This window comes from Eulemur rufifrons, chromosome 8, assembly GCF_041146395.1.
Source record: "Eulemur rufifrons isolate Redbay chromosome 8, OSU_ERuf_1, whole genome shotgun sequence".
Lineage (NCBI taxonomy): Eukaryota > Metazoa > Chordata > Mammalia > Primates > Lemuridae > Eulemur > Eulemur rufifrons.
The window spans coordinates 121,940,782-121,960,786 of record NC_090990.1 but is presented as its reverse complement, the minus strand read 5'-3'; the positions used below and the strand labels follow the sequence as shown (position 1 = coordinate 121,960,786).

The window sequence follows — 20,005 nt, the reverse complement described above, 5'->3', positions numbered from 1 at the left end:
GGGGAGACAGTGAGTCCTAGAGAATCTAGAAACTGTAACATCTTTCTTTAGAACTTTATCATTTACTTATCATTTTCATAATACTTAGATGATTTATATGTTTTAGGGATTCCCCTAGGGTTTAGATCTCCTGCTAAGTGGTCACCTGATAGCCTCATTGACCTGGGAAACCCAGGTGCTGAATTAGATTAGCAGAATCTTTTAGAAGAAAGATAATCAGGACAACAACCTGGAACTGACTCTGCTTCATGCATTTGTTCTTGAATTCATACTCTCATGGTTAGATCTAGATTCACAACCACTGGAGGCCACATTCACTTCCTTGCTTTTTTTAAATTAAATATTATTTAATACTCTGTATACTCAGTTTGAGTATTTAGCCTTAGTTTATCCTATATATTATTTTGTTTCATAGGACATAGTAGTAAACTTACTGAATGGTAACATAAGAATAAAAAAAGTCCTACCCTTTGAGAAACTCAGTAATTTATTGGAGAAGAAAGAACAAATACATAAGCCATTTATAAGAACATGAAAAACAGATTTAATATGTGAAATCAAATACAGTTATTTATATATACTTGTATACACGCACATACATACTCTCTCAGATGACTCTAAAGTGATTAGAGTGACTGTTTCACAATTATGTCAATTTTCCTTTGAGATTTGTGTCATTTCCTAGCTCTTTACCAAAAATTTGTAAATGGTAAAAAATCTTCCTCTGACGTTTGTCTAAATAATTTTTATAGTTCCTAACTTCTTTTGCACCATCCTGATTTAATTTTGAACTACTTGTATAAAGTATACTTTTAATATTTCTGCACCTTTCTAAGGGCTCTTTGTCACTGAGACTATTTCCGGTTTGTCTTCTCAACTTGGAGGGATAGGTATGTTGACTTTTATTCAAAAGAGGAAAGTTTAAGAAATTTTGCTTCCTAAGAACATGAAAATGGGCTGGGCACGGTGGCTCACGCCTGTAATCCCAGTGCTTTGGGAGGCTGAGGTGGCAAGATCACTTGAGCCCAGGAGTTCTAGCTTGGGTGACAGAGAAGACTCTCTTTAAAAAAAAAAAAAAAAGAAAAGAAAAGAATCATTTACTAGCTTGTGATTTTGGAGAATTTCTGTTTCCAAAGAGGCCAAGCGTTCGGAAGCTCTGCTGTAAAAATCATACCATTTGGTTCTTAGAGTCCAAGGATATATTCCACACATGGCTGAAATGTCCAACTAAGAAGAGACATGTCTTAAAGTTCCCTCTGTGCTGCTATTTGCAAAGCCCAGTTTGTATTTCTTTAGTCCTAAAATTAAGTATGATAAAAATATGTACTTAATTAAATCTGTACTTTAATTTATATGAAGAACTATATAGTGATCTCATTATTTTTTTGCCCCAAATTTAACTTTTAAAATGAAACTTAAAAAGCTTATAGGTAAGTCATTTTTGACACACATTACTAAAAATATCAAAACAGTTCTTTGCAATACAGAGTAATGATTTTTTTAAAAATATTTGCATTCTTGTAATTTGATTAAATAAATATTACCCAAGTTTTCACTTTTGGGCTGAGATCAAGCATGAAAAAGAAATGTCTTAGAAAATAAAGGCCTTAACAACTAACATAGATATTTTTAAATGGAATGCTCCACTCATTAACTGTAGCAAGTCTATATAAATATAACCGGGACTCTCTGTAGCTGAGATCAGCAGACTTTTTTTAAAGAGCCAGATATTAAATATTTTAAGCTTTGCTGGCCAAGAGGCAAAGTGGAGGCCATTATGTAGTGCTTATATAACCATTAAAAACGTAACCATTTAAAAATGTAAAAACTGTTCTTAGCCTGAGGTTCATTACAGAAATAGTCAGCTGGCCAAGATTTAGCCATGAGCCATAGTTTGCTTATCCCTGCTCTGTAATAAATCAGTCTTAGAGAAATAGTCCAAGCTATTAATATAATCTATGGTAAAATTCTTCCACTGGCAGAAGTCCAAAGTTTAAAACAATGGAATCTATAAATCATCACATATTTAGGTTCCCTTTAACTTTGTCTAGGGCAAGAACATAGAACATCAAATGGAAAATAAATTAAAAAAAAGAAAAATATGCTCTCTAATTATGGTATAAAAACAATAAATAAAATTAATATGTGTATGCCTCAGGGATTTTATATAATGGATTTAGAAACATAAATATGTGCCCTTGGAATGAAAGGAGAGTGGTTAGGTTTTCTATTTAGATGATCTTCATATACATTTTTTTCACAGTACCAAATCTATTGTAAATGGTATGATGGCCTGGCTGGTAGCTCTTCCTCCTGCTAAATCCAAAAGGAAAACTAAATCGCCCTCTGAAAAAAGACAGGCCTCTAAGAAAGCTTCCTGAAGAAGTGCTCACATAGTCTTGAATAGTTTTTAGTTATCGCTTCAGTTAAGACGCTCTAACAATTTTTTCCCTAAAGATTGAGGATATTAATCCTATATTGCCTGTTAATTAGTTTTTAAAAGTATTATTTGCATCGAAATTTGGTTCCATCTACCTACTCTGGACTTGGTGGAACGTGGCCTTCACTTTTAAAGCCAAATTCTTTGTACTGTAAATTTGCTGGCATTTATTTAGTCATCATTATAACCACTCTTTCTAGATTTCTCATGATTCCAGTTTACCCTTTATTAAAGAAAATTGCAGAGAAAAATAATGAAAGAGAAATAACTGGGCTCCTAGGGAGTTAAAAATCCTTGTCATTCTTTACTTGTTTGTTACATAGTCTTGTGGTTAGGCCAAATGAGTCAGCTTAGGACTTAATTATTTGTTTTCCAAAGAGCAGCTCAGCCCTGAGGAGCGTAAAATAGGTGTTCCAGTGGATGGCATTCATGAGTCAGTGCAATTCCCCATACTGTGACAGGATTAGGTTCTGATTTATTTAGTTAGTTAGTTATGAATCAATGAATGACAAAGTCTCACTCTGTTGCGTTGGATAGAGTACCATGATGTCATTGTACCTCACTGCAACCTCAAACTCCTGGGCTCCAGCCATCCTCCTGCCTCAGCCTCCTAAGTAGCTGGGACTACAGGCGCACGCCACCACATTCAGCTGATTTTTCTATTTTTCCTAGAGACGGGGTCTGGCTCTTGCTCAGGCTGGTCCTAACTCCTGGACTCAAGCAGTCCTCCTGCCTCAGCCTCCCAGTGTGCTAGGATTACAGCCACCATGCCCAGCCAGGCTCTAATTGATTTAAAAGACAAAAGGGATTAAGTGCAATCTCTTCCTTCCATTCTGTCTTCAATGAGTGTTTCTGTTTTCTTAATTTCTTCGTATATAGTTAATGACATATTCTTCATGTAATGCCCTAACTCACAAAGGGAAACAAAAGTTCTTTTAGATTGAGATGATTGATGATGAAAGTGATGACCTTAATGCTTTAAATTTTTTGGTTCTTTGAAGCCTTTATCAGTGATCTCAGTTATTGTGTTCCCTTCACTAGATTTAATATCAGAGGAACAACAATAGGTGATAGAATAATGAGGTAATTCAGTATCTTCCTTCGTTATTTCATTTTTTCTTTATGGTGGATTTGCCAGGTCCTCTTTTGCCACAGCTAACCACCTTTCCTATTAACAGTTAATACTTCCTTTGAACTTACTGAACTCTCAGTGCTAAGCGTTGTAAAGCAGGTTGCTTTCCACAACTATATTTAGCTGCATGCACTGCATGGGGATAGAATGAAAAGAAATTTCCTGTGTGCAGATATAACTGATGTTCACCTCAAATGTGTCATATGACAAAGTAACTATAATATGAAATAATGTACTTCAAATGTCAGTTACTAGCTTTGAATATTTTGTTGGAGAATGCAATTTTTGTTTTTTTTTTTTAAACTTGATTGGGATAACAATTAGCAACTTTTTTTTTATTCAACTGTACTCCTTTTCCTCGAGATCAACAACTAAAAATGGACTTGAGTCGAATTCTATGCATAGGTTTAAGGTTCTGATTTTTGAAAAAAGGCTGTTTTCTTATAAATAGCTTAATAACTTAAGAGTGTCATATCAAGATGATATGTATCCCTCAAACACTCCTCTAATTTGAAGTCTGACAATGGAGTACATTTTTAGTAGATCTTTAAAGTGAAGCTCAGTCCCATCAGTCGACTACCTGGTTTACTGACAAAACCAATCTTGTCCTTAATTCTAGTGGCATATATATGTTATTTACTATCAGTTTCTATTAATAAAACAAAGTGAAACATAAAACATAACATAAGCGACAATCAGAAATGTAAAATTGGCAGAGTTCCCCCATGGGGAATACAGAAATAATGAAATACACACACAAAAAAATATTATAAATGTCTAGAAATTCTTGGTTAAGGCCCCTTCTCAGGAGGATTCCAATAGAAAAGCTTCAGACCTGTTTTGCTCTTATGCTGGTGTTTTTAGGCTGTTTTAACATTAAGGTATATCTGAAGTACCTTTTTGCAAATTAGTCTATTACTATTATAGTTACCACTTTCTAGTTAAATGACAGAACAATGGAATTTGTTTCAGGGCTTTTTGATTTTCTGATTTATACTTTTTATCCCAAGTACTCAAAGCTGGTTTCTGCTTTTTCAATGAAAGGTGTGACTAAAAAGTATCATGTTTTAAATGAGTTTTAGAAAAACTAAAGCATTGAAGTGGAGATTATTATGAAGTGGAGATAAACAGTGGTAAAACAGAAAAGGTGACACTTACCTTCCCTTAGAGTAAATGAGATTAGACTCATTGTTTTCTACCTCAGTTATTTCTTATATAGAAATTATCTGGGGAAACTTCTAATAATAAAGCAGTATTTTCCCGACATTAAACACACATTTGTTCTGCTTCCCCTTTTAGCAATTGAGGATGCTCAAGGAATGTCACATTCTGCTTAAGATAAACAAAATTATAAAAATATAATTATCACATATTATCTCTACTGCCCATATAACTAGTCTTCATTAGAGACTGTCTTACAGTGTTTTGTGAATGTGTCTTACTATAATCCACTAAGATTCTGAATGATAGGTGCCTTATTATCTATTTTGGGCATTCCCTACTCTGCATTCTACTGCTGTTACCTCACCACTTCTCACCTGGTGTACTGAAACACTCCTCCAAATAAATCCCTCTAGTCCCACTTTCAGGCGCTTCCCATTGCCCGTGATCTAGAAAATCCCAGCTTCTTTGTCTGGTATATAGGGCACTTCCTATTATGGCTGCTGCCAAGAATTGCTCCTGCTCTCTGCGTCAGCCATGCTTGGAGTGTCACCGAATACATTCAGGGGACCACTGGAATTCTCTGAATAGATTATCCTGCTTTAAACCTGCATATCTTCACCTGCTCTGAACCCTGTAACTGAAATGACCTCCCACCATCATCATTTGGGCCACCTCATCTTTCAACATTTATCTTAAGCTACCTTTTTTTGAAACTTTTTCTGGCCCATATATTTCATAATTCCAACTATGGGCCCTTATATACATCTACTGTATTACCTATAACACTTTATTTTACATGTGTATGTTTTCCTATATAAGAATGTAAGCACCTTTAAGGCCAGTGTATACATGATACAGAAATAAAAGTTGGCAAAGACATCTTTTTGTCAAAAACTCTAGCTAACTAAATTTTTATTCATATCTCTAGATGATCTGGCTTTTTGCTTTTCTTCCTCTGCTTCCTATAAGTTGAATAAGAGGCCTATGAATTATTGTTTCCGGAGTCCCACAGTCTCCCCACACATTTGATGACTTGCTACAAGGACTCACAGGATTCGAAGTCTATGGTTTGTTATGGCAAGGAGAAAAGACACATCAGACAGAATGGAAAAATCCAGGCACAGCCTTCCAACATTCTTCTTTGCAGAATGTGCTCCTTCCTTTAGTGATAAAATGCAGTTAACACTTGTGTAGTGTTTCTGGACGGGCATGGTGGTTCACGCCTGTAATCCTAGCTCTCTGGGAGGCAGAGGTGGGAGGATTCCTTGAGGTCCGGAGTTAGAGACCAAACTGAGCAAGAGTGAGACCCCATCTCTACTAAAAATAGAAATTAGCCGGGCAACTAAAAATAGAAAAAAAATTAGCTAGGCATGGTGGCACATGCCTGTAGTCCCAGCTACCCAGGAGGCTAAAGCAGGAGGATCGCTTGAGCCAGGAATTTGAGGTTGCTGTGAGCTAGGCTGATGCCATGGCACTCTAGCCCAGGCAACAGAGCAAGACTCTGTCTCAAAAAAACAAAAACAAAAACAAAAACAAAAAACAAAACCTTTTGTAGTGTTTCTGCCCCTGGAAGCCTGCTTACGACTTAAAGTCCAGGGTGTTTACTGGGGGCTGGTCATGCAGGCATCCTCTCCTCTGCACCCAACCACAATTACCTAAATTCTAGACCCAGAAAGAAAGGAGATGTTTACCAATAAATCACATTATTTTTACAGATAAGCTAGGCAGATTGGTACAGTAGGGTCAGTGTCTCAGGAAGGCAAAACAATGTAGGGAACATTCCAAAAGTCAAGTTCCCAGATGCCAGCCAAGGGCCTGCCTTTTAAGCAGACCTTTTAAAGATAGGCACATCAGGCCTGCTGTTCCTCACCTTGTTTACTAGTTACATTGTAAGGCACAGAAGCCAGTTGTCTCCCTCCCCATCCCCTAAAGAGCAGAAACGGCAAGATACTCTCTGGCAACCCATCTATCTCACTTATTTCAGATCCTTGTGTTGGAATGACAGAAATTCTGACATACATACAGACCTTCCTTGTAACGCTAGATGATAACACTAAGGTGATGTCTTAGTCCATTTTCTGTTGCTTGTAACAGAATACCTGAAACCGAGTAATTTATAAAGAAAAGAAATTTATTAGTTAATGGAGGCTGAGAAGTCCAAGGTCAAGGGGCCATAATTGGTAAGAGCCTTCTTGCTGATAGGAACCTGCAGAGTCCCAGGATGACACAGGAATCATGGTGAGGGAGCTGAGCATGCTGTGTTTGCTCAGGTCTCTCTTCCTCTTCTTACAAAGCCACCATTCCAACTCCCATTATAACCCATTGATTCATGAATGGATTAATTCCATGAGAGCAGAGCCCTTATGATCCAGTCACCTCTTAAAGGTCTCTTAAGTTTCAACATGAGTTTTGGAGGAGAAATTCAAACCATAGCACATGGCTTTTACTGTAAAACAAGTACTTTAAAGCACTTAAAAGTGTTATTTTTCAGAAAATAATTAACATTTTTCTAAACTCTTTTTCATAGATTCAGTTGGACGGTAAACACTTTAAATTTATAATTTAAATGTAAATTTTAGCTTAACCTTATCTGAATAATCACAAGTTCTAAATTAGAAGGTTCAAATTAATGAGGTTTTCTTTTCCAAAAACCACTAAGCCAATATAAGAAAAATGTATTCATAGTATAAATTTTAAAACTTATGAGTTTTAAACTTAGTGTACTGAAGAACAGTGGTATTCAGAATTAAAATGAGAGTTTCCAATAAGGCATAAATAAATGGATTTAATTTATTCTTCGCTTTTAATATCTTTCTCTTAAATATGCCTGGGGATTGCTTCTTAGCCATAGCAACTTTGGCTCTTATACCAAAGTTTCATAGCTGTTACGAAAGTAAAGACATAGAAATGTAATAATTGTCATAGAAACTCTCCTGTTGAAGGGGGTGGTGGTGAGACTAGCTTCCCTATGTTTATAAGAACCTAATTCTTCAGTCTTTGAATTGAAAAAAATCAAGTTCAAGTTTTGCATAATAAATGCAAACTCAATCTATTTTTGGATGGAAGAATGTAATTATGAAATTAGGAAAGTAGAGGTTACTACTGTCCAAAGTGTTCTGATACTGTAAAATGTGGTCGCAAAATTTGGGAAATACTACATTGTGCAGACTTCTTTTTGAGTTTCACATTAGCATAATAAAACCTCTGAGAAGACTTGTAGTAAAGAAACCTGTTTGGCTTTGTTTAGTCCCTCATATTCCACACTTGTTTGATTATAAACTTATTTTGTTGAACACCTATGAAAATCCCAAAGTTTGGGAAAATGTTCTCCTTCCAGATCATTCTAACTATATTCTAGACTGTGCAAATCCAGTTCACTAGAAACCTACACTAGGAGGCTCTCTGATTTTCCCTTAGTGTTTCACTCCTTCACAGTAAAGAATTTCTTTCTACATATTAATTCAAAACTCATCCATTGAAATTTTAGTCATATCCTCATATTCTGTTCTTAGTACAGTATCCTTAGTATATTAACTTGTTTGGCTAACTGAATTACCCCTTAAGCCATTTCATTCCAGGTTAAATAAATCCATCCTCTCGTGATCTTTGTGCTATTTTTTCTACCCTAAAAATTCTTTGTTTTCCTGCAAGCTATTTTAATAATACCTATAATATCAGTTAATTTGTGCCACTCAACCTAGTGGTGTTTTATAAAAGGGCTTACCAAGTTGAAAACAGTAAGCAAAGTAATTCATATTTTATATTTTTCATGCTGTTTAATGGATTTCTGCTTAATAATTTAGACTAGCTCTTTACAGTGGCAATTTAGTATTTTTTAAATGGGGTTTATAGACTATTACTGATTCATATAATTTACTTCCTAATTTAACCTTGGAGTTACCTTATGAAATTTTGATGATCATTTAGAGACAGAATTTTCTGGAATATGCAACGTTAAAAATAAAACGTAAAGTCAAGAGTCTAGGTTTTATTTTCATAGGTCAATTGTATGTCCTTCAGATTTAATTTTTTCTCCATCTATTAAATGTTTCTTTCAAATAGAATAACTGATAACCTTGAGCTGTTTTGTTGTTGCTTTGAAATTCTTGGATGAATCAATTTTGTATCTATTATTTTATTCACTCAATAAACCTATTATGTGTCTATACTCTGGTGGGTGCTGGTGATAATGACAACCCTGTCCTCCATTAGCTCTCATTTCAGTGGGATGGACAGAAACATATTATAGTACAGTAAGAGAGCTTTGCATGGGCTATGGGAGTATTGAGGACTCCTAAACTAATTTGAGGAGGGGAAGAATTGTATTTTAATTCTCGGTTTGTGATACACTATCATTGTTAGTTCATGCTTACCTCCTCTTCTTTCTTTGTCTATTTAGTGATATCATAAATATCCATGAACCTACCACCCAACCCAGGAACTAGAAAACTAGCTGTAACTTAAATCAACTATTCTCTTCCTTATTCTGTCCGCCTACCCCCTGCACCAGTGGTAACCAGTCTTCTGAATGTTATGTTTATCATGCCTGGCTTTAAAAAACAAAACAGGCCAGGCATGGTGGCTCAGGCCTGTAATCCTAGCACTCTAGAAGGCTGAGGCCAGAGGATCGCTTGCAGCCAGTAGTTTCAAACCAGCCTGAGCAAAAGCAAGACCCCCGTCTCTACAAAAAAAAAAAAGAAAATAGAAAAAATTAGCTGGGCACGGTGGTGTGCACCTGTAGTCCCAGCTACTTGGGAGGTTGAGGCAGAAGGCTCACTTGAGCCCAGGAGTTTGAGGTCACAGTGAGCTATGATGATGCCTCCTGCACTCTACTCTGGGAGACAGAAAAAGACCTTGTCTCAAAAAGTAAAAAAATAAATAAAAATAAAAAATAAAATGTTACCATATAAACATAAATGCCAAAACAGCATACTATTTATGTTACTTTACCCACTTTTGAACTTTATTAAAAAAAATTGATATCATAATGTATATGAGACTGGGACTTGCTTTTTTTCCCCCCTCAAACATCATCTTACTAAGATTCATCCATGTTGTTATATATAGCTGTTGCTCAGTCATTTTCACTGCTATCTAATAATCCATGTGTGAATATACTATGATTTATCCATTTTCCTGTTAATGGACATTTAGGTTGTTTCTAGTTTTTGCTATTATTGATAGTGCTGCTTTGAGCATTCTGAAATACTTCTCCTGATACTAAATTTTTCTTGGGTATATACGTAGGAATAGAATGTTTAATTTCACAAAATAATTTCAAATTATTTTCCAAAATGAGAGTGTAAATTAGTATAACTAGCATTATTTTTAAAAAATCACATCTCTAATACTTGCTTTTGTCATATATATATAATATATAATATATAATATATTATATATAATATATATATAATATATATATATATCTCTCTATATTTAGAGAATCTTTGGGTTCTCTAAATATATATATACATATTATATATATATTTAGAGAACCCAAGCTGTGAGGGATCACATTTCTTGATTTTGCTAATTGGATGTACAATATCTCATGGTCTTGATATTCATTTCTCTATTTACAAATGAGATTCTGCATTTGATGTTTTTTAGCTATATCTGGTTTTCTACTGGGTGGTTTTAATTGAGTTGTTTTTCTTTTCTTTATTGATTTATAGGAAATTCTTACTACATTTTTGATACTGATTCACTATTATGTATAAGGGTTAAAATATTTTTTACAGTTTGTGACTTTTTTTTCACTTTCTTCAAGCTATCTTTTGATGAGCCATTCTTATTTTAATTTAGTTAAAATTTATCAGTCTTTTATGCTTATCACTTTTATTTACAAAATTCTTACTACCCTGGAATAAAAAAAAAAGTCTGTTTTGCTTTTGACATTTAAGTCATTTATTCATTTGGAACTTATTTTTGTTTATGATGTATATGTGTACCCTCCACCGCCCCATGTAAGTAGCCCTTTTTTCCCCTGACCATTTATTAAATGTTGAATTTCCCCACAGGACATTGATCCTCTATTATTTATATTAATTGGCCTATAGATTCTTCTGAGATTTTTTAATGTAATTGTACAATCTGCAAATGTGAGTTTTCTTTCCTCTTAATTTTTATTATTTTCTTATTGTACCAGCTAATGATGATAGTAGGTATCACATGTTGCTCCTGATTTTGAAAATACCTTTATTCGTTTATTTAGGGTGTTAGGGTTTTTGTATTAATAGATACTGTATATCAGGTCAGGGATATTCCTTTTTGTCTTAGTATACCAATAGTTTTTATCATGAATAGGTATTGATTTTAATCAAATATATTTTCTTCATCTATTAATTACTGTATTTTTTTCTCCTTTAACCTGCTAAGGTAGTAGATAACACTTATTAATGTTGAACCATCTTTATATTCCTGGGATAAACCTAACTTGGTAATGATGTATTACTTTTTAATACCTTGAATTTGATTTGCTAATAATTTAATGAAGGATTTTTGCATCCATATTCTGAATGAATTTCCTTTCTTATATTTTCATGGTCTGTTTTTTGGTAAAAAGTTATATTAGCCTCAGAGCATGAGTAGGAAAATATTTCCTCATTTTTTTTTTTCCCCTGGCAGAGTTTGTATAAGATTGCAATGACCACGCACAGTGGTTCACACCTGGAATCCCAATACTTTGAGAGGCCCAGGCGGGAGGATTGCTTGAGGCCAGGAGTTCGAGACCAGCCTGGTGGGCAACATAACAAGACCCCGTCTTACACAAAAAAAAAAAAGAAAAGAAAAGAAAAAAATAGCCAGGCATAATGGCACACACCCATAGTCCTAGCTACGGTGGAGGCTGAGTCAGGAGGATCACTTCGCTTGAGCCCAGGACTTCAAGGCTGCAGTGAGCTATGATCGCACTCCAGCACTCCAGCCTGGGTGACAGAGCAAGACCCTGTCTCTTTAAAAAAAAAAAAAAAAGATAAAAAAGGACTGTAATGATCTTTTCTTTGAAAGTTTATTGGTAGACCCTACCTATAAAACCAGCGGAGCCTGGCATTGTCTTTGGTAAGGTTTCTAAGTACTATTTCAATTCTTTAATAGTTATAGGACTATTTGAACTATCCATTTACCAGTTTATTATGCACAAGACCACAAAGCCAGTTTCTACAAATTTGAAAAAAAAAAGTCTCCCATCAACCGTGCTCTCTGACCACAAGTTAGATGTTAATGACCAAAAAAAGCTGAATATGTACAACCTAAGAATTTAGAAAACAACCACAAAATAATCTTAACGAATGGAAAGAAGGATATAATAAAGAAAAAAATGGAAATAGAAAATGAAAAGGTTAACATATATTAGAGAATCTACAAAGCCAAAAGTTGTTTCTTTGAGAAGAATAACAAACAATATAGAGTTCTGCTATGATTTATAAAGAAAAAATGAAGGGGACTAAAATAAATAATGTTATGAATGAAAAGGTGGCTATAACTAAAGCCACAGTAGAAATTAAAAAGACAATACTATAATAAATTTGAAAAATTAGATAAATTGACAAATTCAAAAAAACGAAACAGCTCCTGAAAGTGACTAAAGATGAAAATAGATATGTATGTATGGAAAAATTGTCTTCTATAAAACCAGTCCCTGGTGTCAAAAAGGTTGGGGACCCCTGTTCTATATAGGTTCTTGGAAACAGTGACTTTAAGTAAAACAACATATAACGAAACCAGTTTTCCAGATTAATTGATATAAATAAGAGTGACGGGCCAGGCGCGGTGGCTCACGCCTGTAATCCTAGCACTCTGGGAGTCCGAGGTGGGCGGATCGTTTGAGCTCAGGAGTTCGAGACCAGCCTGAGCAAGAGCGAGACCCCATCTCTACTAAAAATAGAAAGAAATTATATGGACAGCTAAAAATATATATAGAAAAAAATTAGCCGGGCATGGTGGTGCATGCCTGTAGTCCCAGCTACTCAGGAGGCTGAGACAGGAGGATCGCTTGAGCTCAGGAGTTTGAGGTTGCTGTGAGCTAGGCTGACGCCACGGCACTCACTCTAGCCTGGGCAACAGAGTGAGACTCTGTCTCAAAAAAAAAAAAAAAAAAAAAAGAAAAGAAAAAGAAGAGTGACGTTCAAACATATTTCTGGTCGCAAAAATATCACCAAATTGCTAATACAAGACCAAAATATTTCCAATATTAAACATTGAAATAAATGTAAGCTATATATACATTTAAGAAAGATTAATAAAAACAAGGTAATTATTTATCCAGTTGTTCCAATTTAGGGGCGAGGGTGGCCAGAGCCTATCCTGGCAGCTCAGGTCACAAGGTGGGAACCCACCCCGGACAGGATGCCATCCCATTGTAGGGCCACTCACACACACAGCCACATTCATTCAGACTGGGACAATTTAGACTTGCCAATTCCCCTAACATGCACATCTATGGGATATGGGGGGAAATCGGAGTACCCAGAGAAAACCCACAAAGACATGGGGAGAACAAGCAAATTCCCCAAATTCCTGGTCCCAGCCAGGAATCAATTTTTTTTCTTATTAACATTATATTGGAACAACATTGAACGAAATGACATTATTTGTGGACCTGCGGTACGTGATTGTTACATGGTTATAGCATCTGTTGTTACTTTCTATCTTCTAATTTGAAATATGTGCACTAGAAGATTTTTCTCTCTCTTAGATAATTTTCCTACAATGGGAAAGTAGTACCTTACCTAATCTTTTTTTTAATTTGAGAAGTGTTAGATATTCTTCATTTGGTATACACATAAACCACATTAAAATTGGTTTCAATAAGAAAAAGGCAGCATTTTAGATACAGGGAATTCTAATTAGATTGGCATAGTTAAGACCAAAAATATAAAGTACACATTGCTACCTTATCTTCATCCCTTGCCTTTAACAGGCTAATGAATACAAATTAAAACACGGCAAAGTCTTGCTTGGTTCTGAGACAGTGAAAGGATTTCCCTGGTATTTAAATATATTCCTATAACCAGTTATATAACTCTAAATATAAAACCAGTCTCCAATAAGGTTTTGAGATGGCATTCACCATCTTTGTGAAAAGTTGAACATTACTAATCAAAGTCCTGTCATGTCTTTAGAATGCAGAAACAGTGTTAGAATTTACTAAACTGGAATTATTAGGTAATTAAATATGAAATGTCTGATTTTGAATCAAAACTTGAGTTTATTATATCTCAAACAAGAAACAGTACAATTAATCAAAGGATGTGCCTAAACTATCGACACAGTTTTGCCATCTTAACAGTAGCTTGTTTAGGCCAGCAGCGAAGAAGCCTGGAGAGCAAGTGGTGATGAAATCGCGAAAGGCATTTTCCACAGCTTGTTGAGAATTTAGTATTTTTCCTTACAAGAAGTAGTCCAAAGCATGAAAGAAGGGCTAGTCAGTTGGTGCAATGTTTGGTGAATACGGCGGATGACAGAGAGTTTCCAAGTTCAGCTTCTGTAGTTTGAGCAGCATTGTTTGTGTGACATGTGGCTGAGCACTGTCTTGCAAGAGGATTGGCCTGTCTCTTGTGACCAATATCAGCTGCTTAATCTCAAGCATTCTCATCATTTTTGTCCAATTGGTTGCAGTAGACATCTGCTGTCATTGATTGACCGGGTTTCATGAAGCTGTAGTAGATAATACCAGTGTTGGACCACCAAACTGACACTGTTAGCTTTTTTTGATGTATATTTGGTTTTGGACTGTGTTTTGACACTTCATCTTTATCCAACCATTGTGCCAAATGCTTGAGATTGTCAAGAAGAATCCATTTTTTGTCACACATAAGGGAAAATACAGTGTAGAAATGGTTTGCCTTTATGTCGTGACAGCAAAGAAAGGCAAGCTTTGAGATGATTTCTCTTCTGACGCTGATTTCATTCATGTGGTATCAGTCTACCCAGCTTCTTTGCCTTGCCTATTTGTTTCAAATGGGCCAGTATTGTTGGAATAGTAACATCAAACCTTGCTGCTAATTCATGTTTAGGTTGAGATGGATTTGCTTCCACTACAGCTTTCAGCTCATCATTATCTACCTTGGTCTCTGATCACACACGTAGCTCGTTTTCAAGATTAAAGTCGCCATAAGGGAACTTCTCAAACCATCAGTGTATTGTGCTTTCTTTAGCCACATCCTTCCCAAACACTTGGTTGATATTTCGAGCTGTCTGCACAGGACTGGTTTCACGATGGAACTCATATTCAAAAATAACATGAATTTTTTACTTATCCATGGTTTCACAAAAATTGTTCTAAAAAAATTTGAGAGATAATCACAAGCCAAACTGTGCATTTGAAAGAATGAGGATGTACCTTCACAATAAAAGTAAAACAACAAGTGTCAAAGTGAAATGTCAGAGATACCAACTGTCAAATTTAGCACTTAAGGAAATCGGACATTTCATGCTTAATAACCTATGAGAATTCAAAGAAAGATCATATTCCTTTCACCATAAGACAGTCTTATTTAAATGAGGACTGTCAACAAAAATATTCTGAATTCTGGTGTATGAGATCAATTAAATTATACACATTAAAAAAAGTCATGAGACATTTCTGTTCCATAATAAATAATAAGGCAGTGGCCAATGATTTTTTTACTCATTAATAGTTTTTTTGAGATAAGTTATCAAGTCTGCCCTTTCTGCCTTCTTATTAATGCACCAAAGATCATCTTTGTTCTTGGGATGTACTTGTTGGGATTCTCCAAATACTCCATCAGCGTATTCTGTCCCCGGGTGATGCCTTTGTCCTTACTGGCATTTGTGTAAGAGAATCCAGCACTCTGACCATCTTTGCCCAAAGAGAACATGGAGATTTGTCTCAGTCTTGTGCTTCTCTCCCTTTTCCAAGGTGTGGCACTGACCACACTTCTGAATAAAAATCTTCCTACCTTTCTCAACATCACCCATATTTAATTCTATCTTTTGTTGCTAGTGCTACAAAGGTTCCCACTTGGAAGCCAGATACAGTCATATAGCAAGTTATAGAAATCTAAATATAATCTTTGATCTAAACTGTCAAATACAAACTGCATAATTTAAGACCCAGGTTTTAAAATTATTCTTTATAAGGACAGTTAAGCTAAACAACTTTTTAAATTAACATTTATGCTTTGGTATAGTTCCCATTAATTCTTAGTTATATTACCTCATTACTAGTACAACCTTAATTTTGCCCACACATCTCATTTTAAATGATTTGAGCTACTATCTAAATTATTGTCACATAATTTTTTTTTCCCCATTTATAGCTCGTAAGTCCCGTGGCTTTCCAGCAAAGTTACTTCCTCTGCTACCTGATAGCTACTTTCTTAGCAAAAGAGTTTTTTCTTTATTGATTTCTTGCGAATAACATATTTTTAACTGATTCATAATGTTCTTTTCTCTTTTCTTCCACTTCAGAAAAAAGAGAGAGATCCAACCACATTAATTATGTCTCTTTTGAGAACATTTGACCTTCTCATTCCCACCTCTCAATCAAAAAGAGATAATCAGAGCAAACTAACCATGTCAGCTTTCTGTTTGAGAGTTTCTAACTATATCTAACTTAAAAACTTACGTGTAGACTCCTTTTTTAGACATACTTAGCATAGGAAAAAGTTTTTTAAACACTTTTTAAATAAGTCCATATAATTCAGAGCATACCATTTTATGAAAAAGAAATTTGTCTTTTTATTATAAAAAGTATATAATTGTTACATGCTTATTTTTAAAATTCTTATTAACAATATTGTGTCTATCTTTATGCATATATTTTTTTTCTATGAATTATTCTTTAGCCTGTGTTTTGGGTTTGGCTAATACAATGCTGATATCTTTCATATAGTTGCTTATGGGTCTTCCTTATCCTTTTTAATGGTGATGTAAGTATTCTAGTGTATGGATATGCCATAATTTATTTAACATATTCTTTCTGTGTAAACATTTAGATTATTTCTAGTCTTTCTCAATTATAGTTCTGCAGTGAAAAAAATTGTACATTGTCATATGTAAGTTTTTCTACAGTATACATTTTTTAAAGTAAAACTGCTGAGTCAAATCTTATACATGTTTTAAATTTTAGTATATATTATTTAATTTCTCCTCAAAAATATATTGTACTGGAACTTGACTACATTGCTGTTGGGAATATAAGTTTGTACAATCACTTTGGAAAACTACAAATAGACCCAAACTTTGGGAGTGTCTGTCTATTAAAGCTGAACATTATTCACATACTGTGGTCCAGCAATTCCTCTTCTAGGTATGTATCCAACATAAATATGTACATATGTTCAAAAGACATGAACATATGTTAATAGTAGCCCCATTTTAATAAATACTATAAACATTCTGAAATTATGCAGGCAGCGGGAAAAAGAAAATAGTATAAACAACCAAATGTCCACTAACAGTGGAATGGATAAATAAATTATAATATGTTTATAAAAAATAATACTCTACAGCAAAGAGGATGAATGAATTATAGCTAAGTGTAGCAACATGGACGAATCTTAAAAACAATGTTGAGCTAAAGAAGCCAGACATAATATATATGGTATGATTCCATTTAATTAAAGTTCATAAATAGGCAAAATTAATCCATGGGATTAGAAATCAGAGCAGTGGTTTCCTTTGAGGGGAAAGTAATAATGGGAATGGGGCACATAGATTTCAGGAATTCTGGTGATCTCTGTTTCTCAATACTGGTTCTGGTTAGATGGGCCTGTTCCCTTTGTGAAAATTCATTGAACTATTTACCTTATGATTTTGTACCTTCCTGTACATGTGCTGTCTGTCAATGAAAAATTTACAATAAAAGAGTACACTTTTTAAATATGTAGAACCACTTTCAACCTTCTACCAATAGAACCTGTTTTCCTGAACTCTTGCCACTCTTGATAGACAGAAAAATCTTTTCAGTCTGATAAACATAAAAAGATATAAATTTGTTGTTTATTTTTATCTTATTAGTGAGACTGAGCGTCTTTTTGTACATTTATCTGTTAAGTTCATTTTTCTTACTGATTTGTGGACGTTTAAGATATTGTGGACTTTTGGCCTATTTGTCAAATATATTTTAAATAACAAATTCAAACTAACAAAATTATTAAGTGATATCATATGTTAGGAGAAGTTTCTTTTAATAGTTAAATCAGTTTTAAAAAGAGTCCTTTAGGGCCAGGGGTGGTCGCTCAGACCTGTAATCTTAGCACTCTGGGAGGCTGAGCTGGGAGGATTGCTTGGGCTCAGGGGTTCGAGACCAGCCTGGGCAAGAATGAGACCCTGTGTCTACTAAAAACAGAAAAATTATCTGGGCGTGGTGGTGCACACCTGTAGCCCCAGGTGTGCAGGCTGAGGCAGGAGGATCGCTTGAGCCCAGGAGTTTGAGGTTGCTGTGAGCTAGGGTGGTGACTCCATGGCACGCTAGCACCAGTCACAGAGCAAGACTCTGTCTCAAAAAATAAAAAAATAAAAAAAAGAGTCCTTTGTTCTTCATGTTAGTCCTTTGTTCTAATTTGGTGTTCTGTCACCAAATTAGTTCTTTACGGGATAAAATCTGCCTCATTAGTTCCAAATCTTTAGTATAGTGTTCATAAAGAAATGATATTATTTGAAGGTCCTTGTCTTATTGCTTATATATTAATATTCTCTTTTTCTTGAATAATCTGTTGGAATATCTTTAGACAATATTTTAAATAAAATCTCAAAACATAAGTGTATCCACTGCCATTATATGTTACCCTTAGGTTTTTTTTGTTTTTTTTTTTTTGGTTTCTTTTTATGCCTTTACTTTTCCTAATATGGAAAAGAGGAGAAAGAACATTGAATAGAATTTGTTTATTTGTAGTAAAATTGCACATGAATTTTGTCTGTATTATGTTTTTACAAAATAGCCCTTTAAAAACCAGTGTGCCGCATGCTATTTCCTTTACTTTTCAACCAGTACCAAATTTCTAAGTGACCTCTTAACTAAAATACTTTGTTGTAGTAACTCAACTAGTCTGATACCTCACTGCTGTGTCTGCCTCTTAATGCTTTTGGTTGGGGGGTGCCTTATTGAGATAATGTGTTTAAATATTTTCTGGACTTACTATATTTTAAAGTTCCTCATTATCATTCTGCAGCGGCTTGTTAAATTTTTTATTTATTTTTGGTTTTTGTTTTATTATGTAATTCATAGACGCTCTGCTGTTGCCCGCATTCAGGAGTTCTTCCGGCGGAGAAAGGAAAGGAAAGAAATGGAAGAATTGGATACTTTGAACATTAGAAGGCCACTAGTAAAGATGGTTTACAAGGGCCATCGCAACTCCAGGACAATGGTACCACATTCTTACGGCATTCTTTGGTGAAATTACAATTTATAATATAAATGTTTTTTCCATAATGCTTATCTTCTGTATTTGCCAGTGTGATTTCAATATTATATTATTAAACCTTCACAGTTGTCTCTGTATTTAAACATGGCTCTTTCAGTCTTATAATATATTGTGAAAGATCATTATTTTTTACAACAAAACCCTAATCTACTAAAGAAATATATGTAGATTTTTTTTAAATTTTAGCTTATGCCATCAACCATTGCATCTTTTTTGCTCTCTCACATTGACTGTCTACCTGAAAAGTTTCTAGTAGATTTTTTTAAGTTCATGTTAGCAACCTCTGTTAGTTTTGGGGAGGAGGATTTGGACTTACAAAATCCAGGTTGATTGCAAGATATAGTAAGACTACTTTAAAACCCTTTTAGCCGGGTGTGGTGGCTGTAATCCTAGTACTCTAGGAAGCCAAGGCAGGGGGAGGATCGCTTGAGGTCAGGAGTTCGAGACCAGCCTGGGCAAAAGCGAGACCCCATCTCTACTAAAAATAGAAAGAAATTAGCTGGACAACTAAAAATAGAAAAAAATAGCTGGGCCTGGTGGCGCACGCCTGTAGTCCCAGCTACTTGGGAGGCTGAGGCAGGAGGATTGCTTAAGCCCAGGAATTTGAGGTTGCTGTGAGCTAGGCTGATGCCACGGCACTCTAGCCTGGGCAACAGAGTGAGACTCTGTCTCAAAAAAAAAAAACAAAACCCTTTTAAAAAGATTGACAATTGAAAATTTGTTTTAGTCACTTTTTCTCTCTAGACCTTAATTTCTTTACCTATGAAATTAGAAGAATAGACCAGGTGATTTCTAAGATCTTTTCTAGTTTTTACAATCCAAAATCCACCCAGTGCAGTATGAGTTATTGAATAAGAAGTTCTTTTGAGATGATTGGTA

The 20,005-nt window shown here is 34.9% G+C and overlaps 1 protein-coding gene and 1 pseudogene across 12 annotated transcripts in view; one reads left to right on the top strand and one right to left on the bottom strand.

The window, feature by feature from the left end:
- The window catches only part of DCAF6 (DDB1 and CUL4 associated factor 6), a 125,067-nt gene that overhangs the window by 93,308 nt on the left and 11,754 nt on the right, over positions 1-20,005 (top strand). For 8 of the 12 annotated variants that reach the window (XM_069480893.1, XM_069480890.1, XM_069480891.1 and 5 more), the window contains one exon: positions 18,931-19,069. In XM_069480893.1, the coding sequence (XP_069336994.1) occupies positions 18,931-19,069 (139 nt within the window). Of the gene's footprint in view, positions 1-3,481; positions 3,524-18,930; positions 19,070-20,005 lie in introns of all 12 variants that reach the window. The other 4 variants (XM_069480884.1, XM_069480888.1, XM_069480885.1 and 1 more) reach the window with 1 other exon arrangement.
- Positions 15,363-15,677, bottom strand: LOC138390203 (cytochrome c-like; annotated as a pseudogene).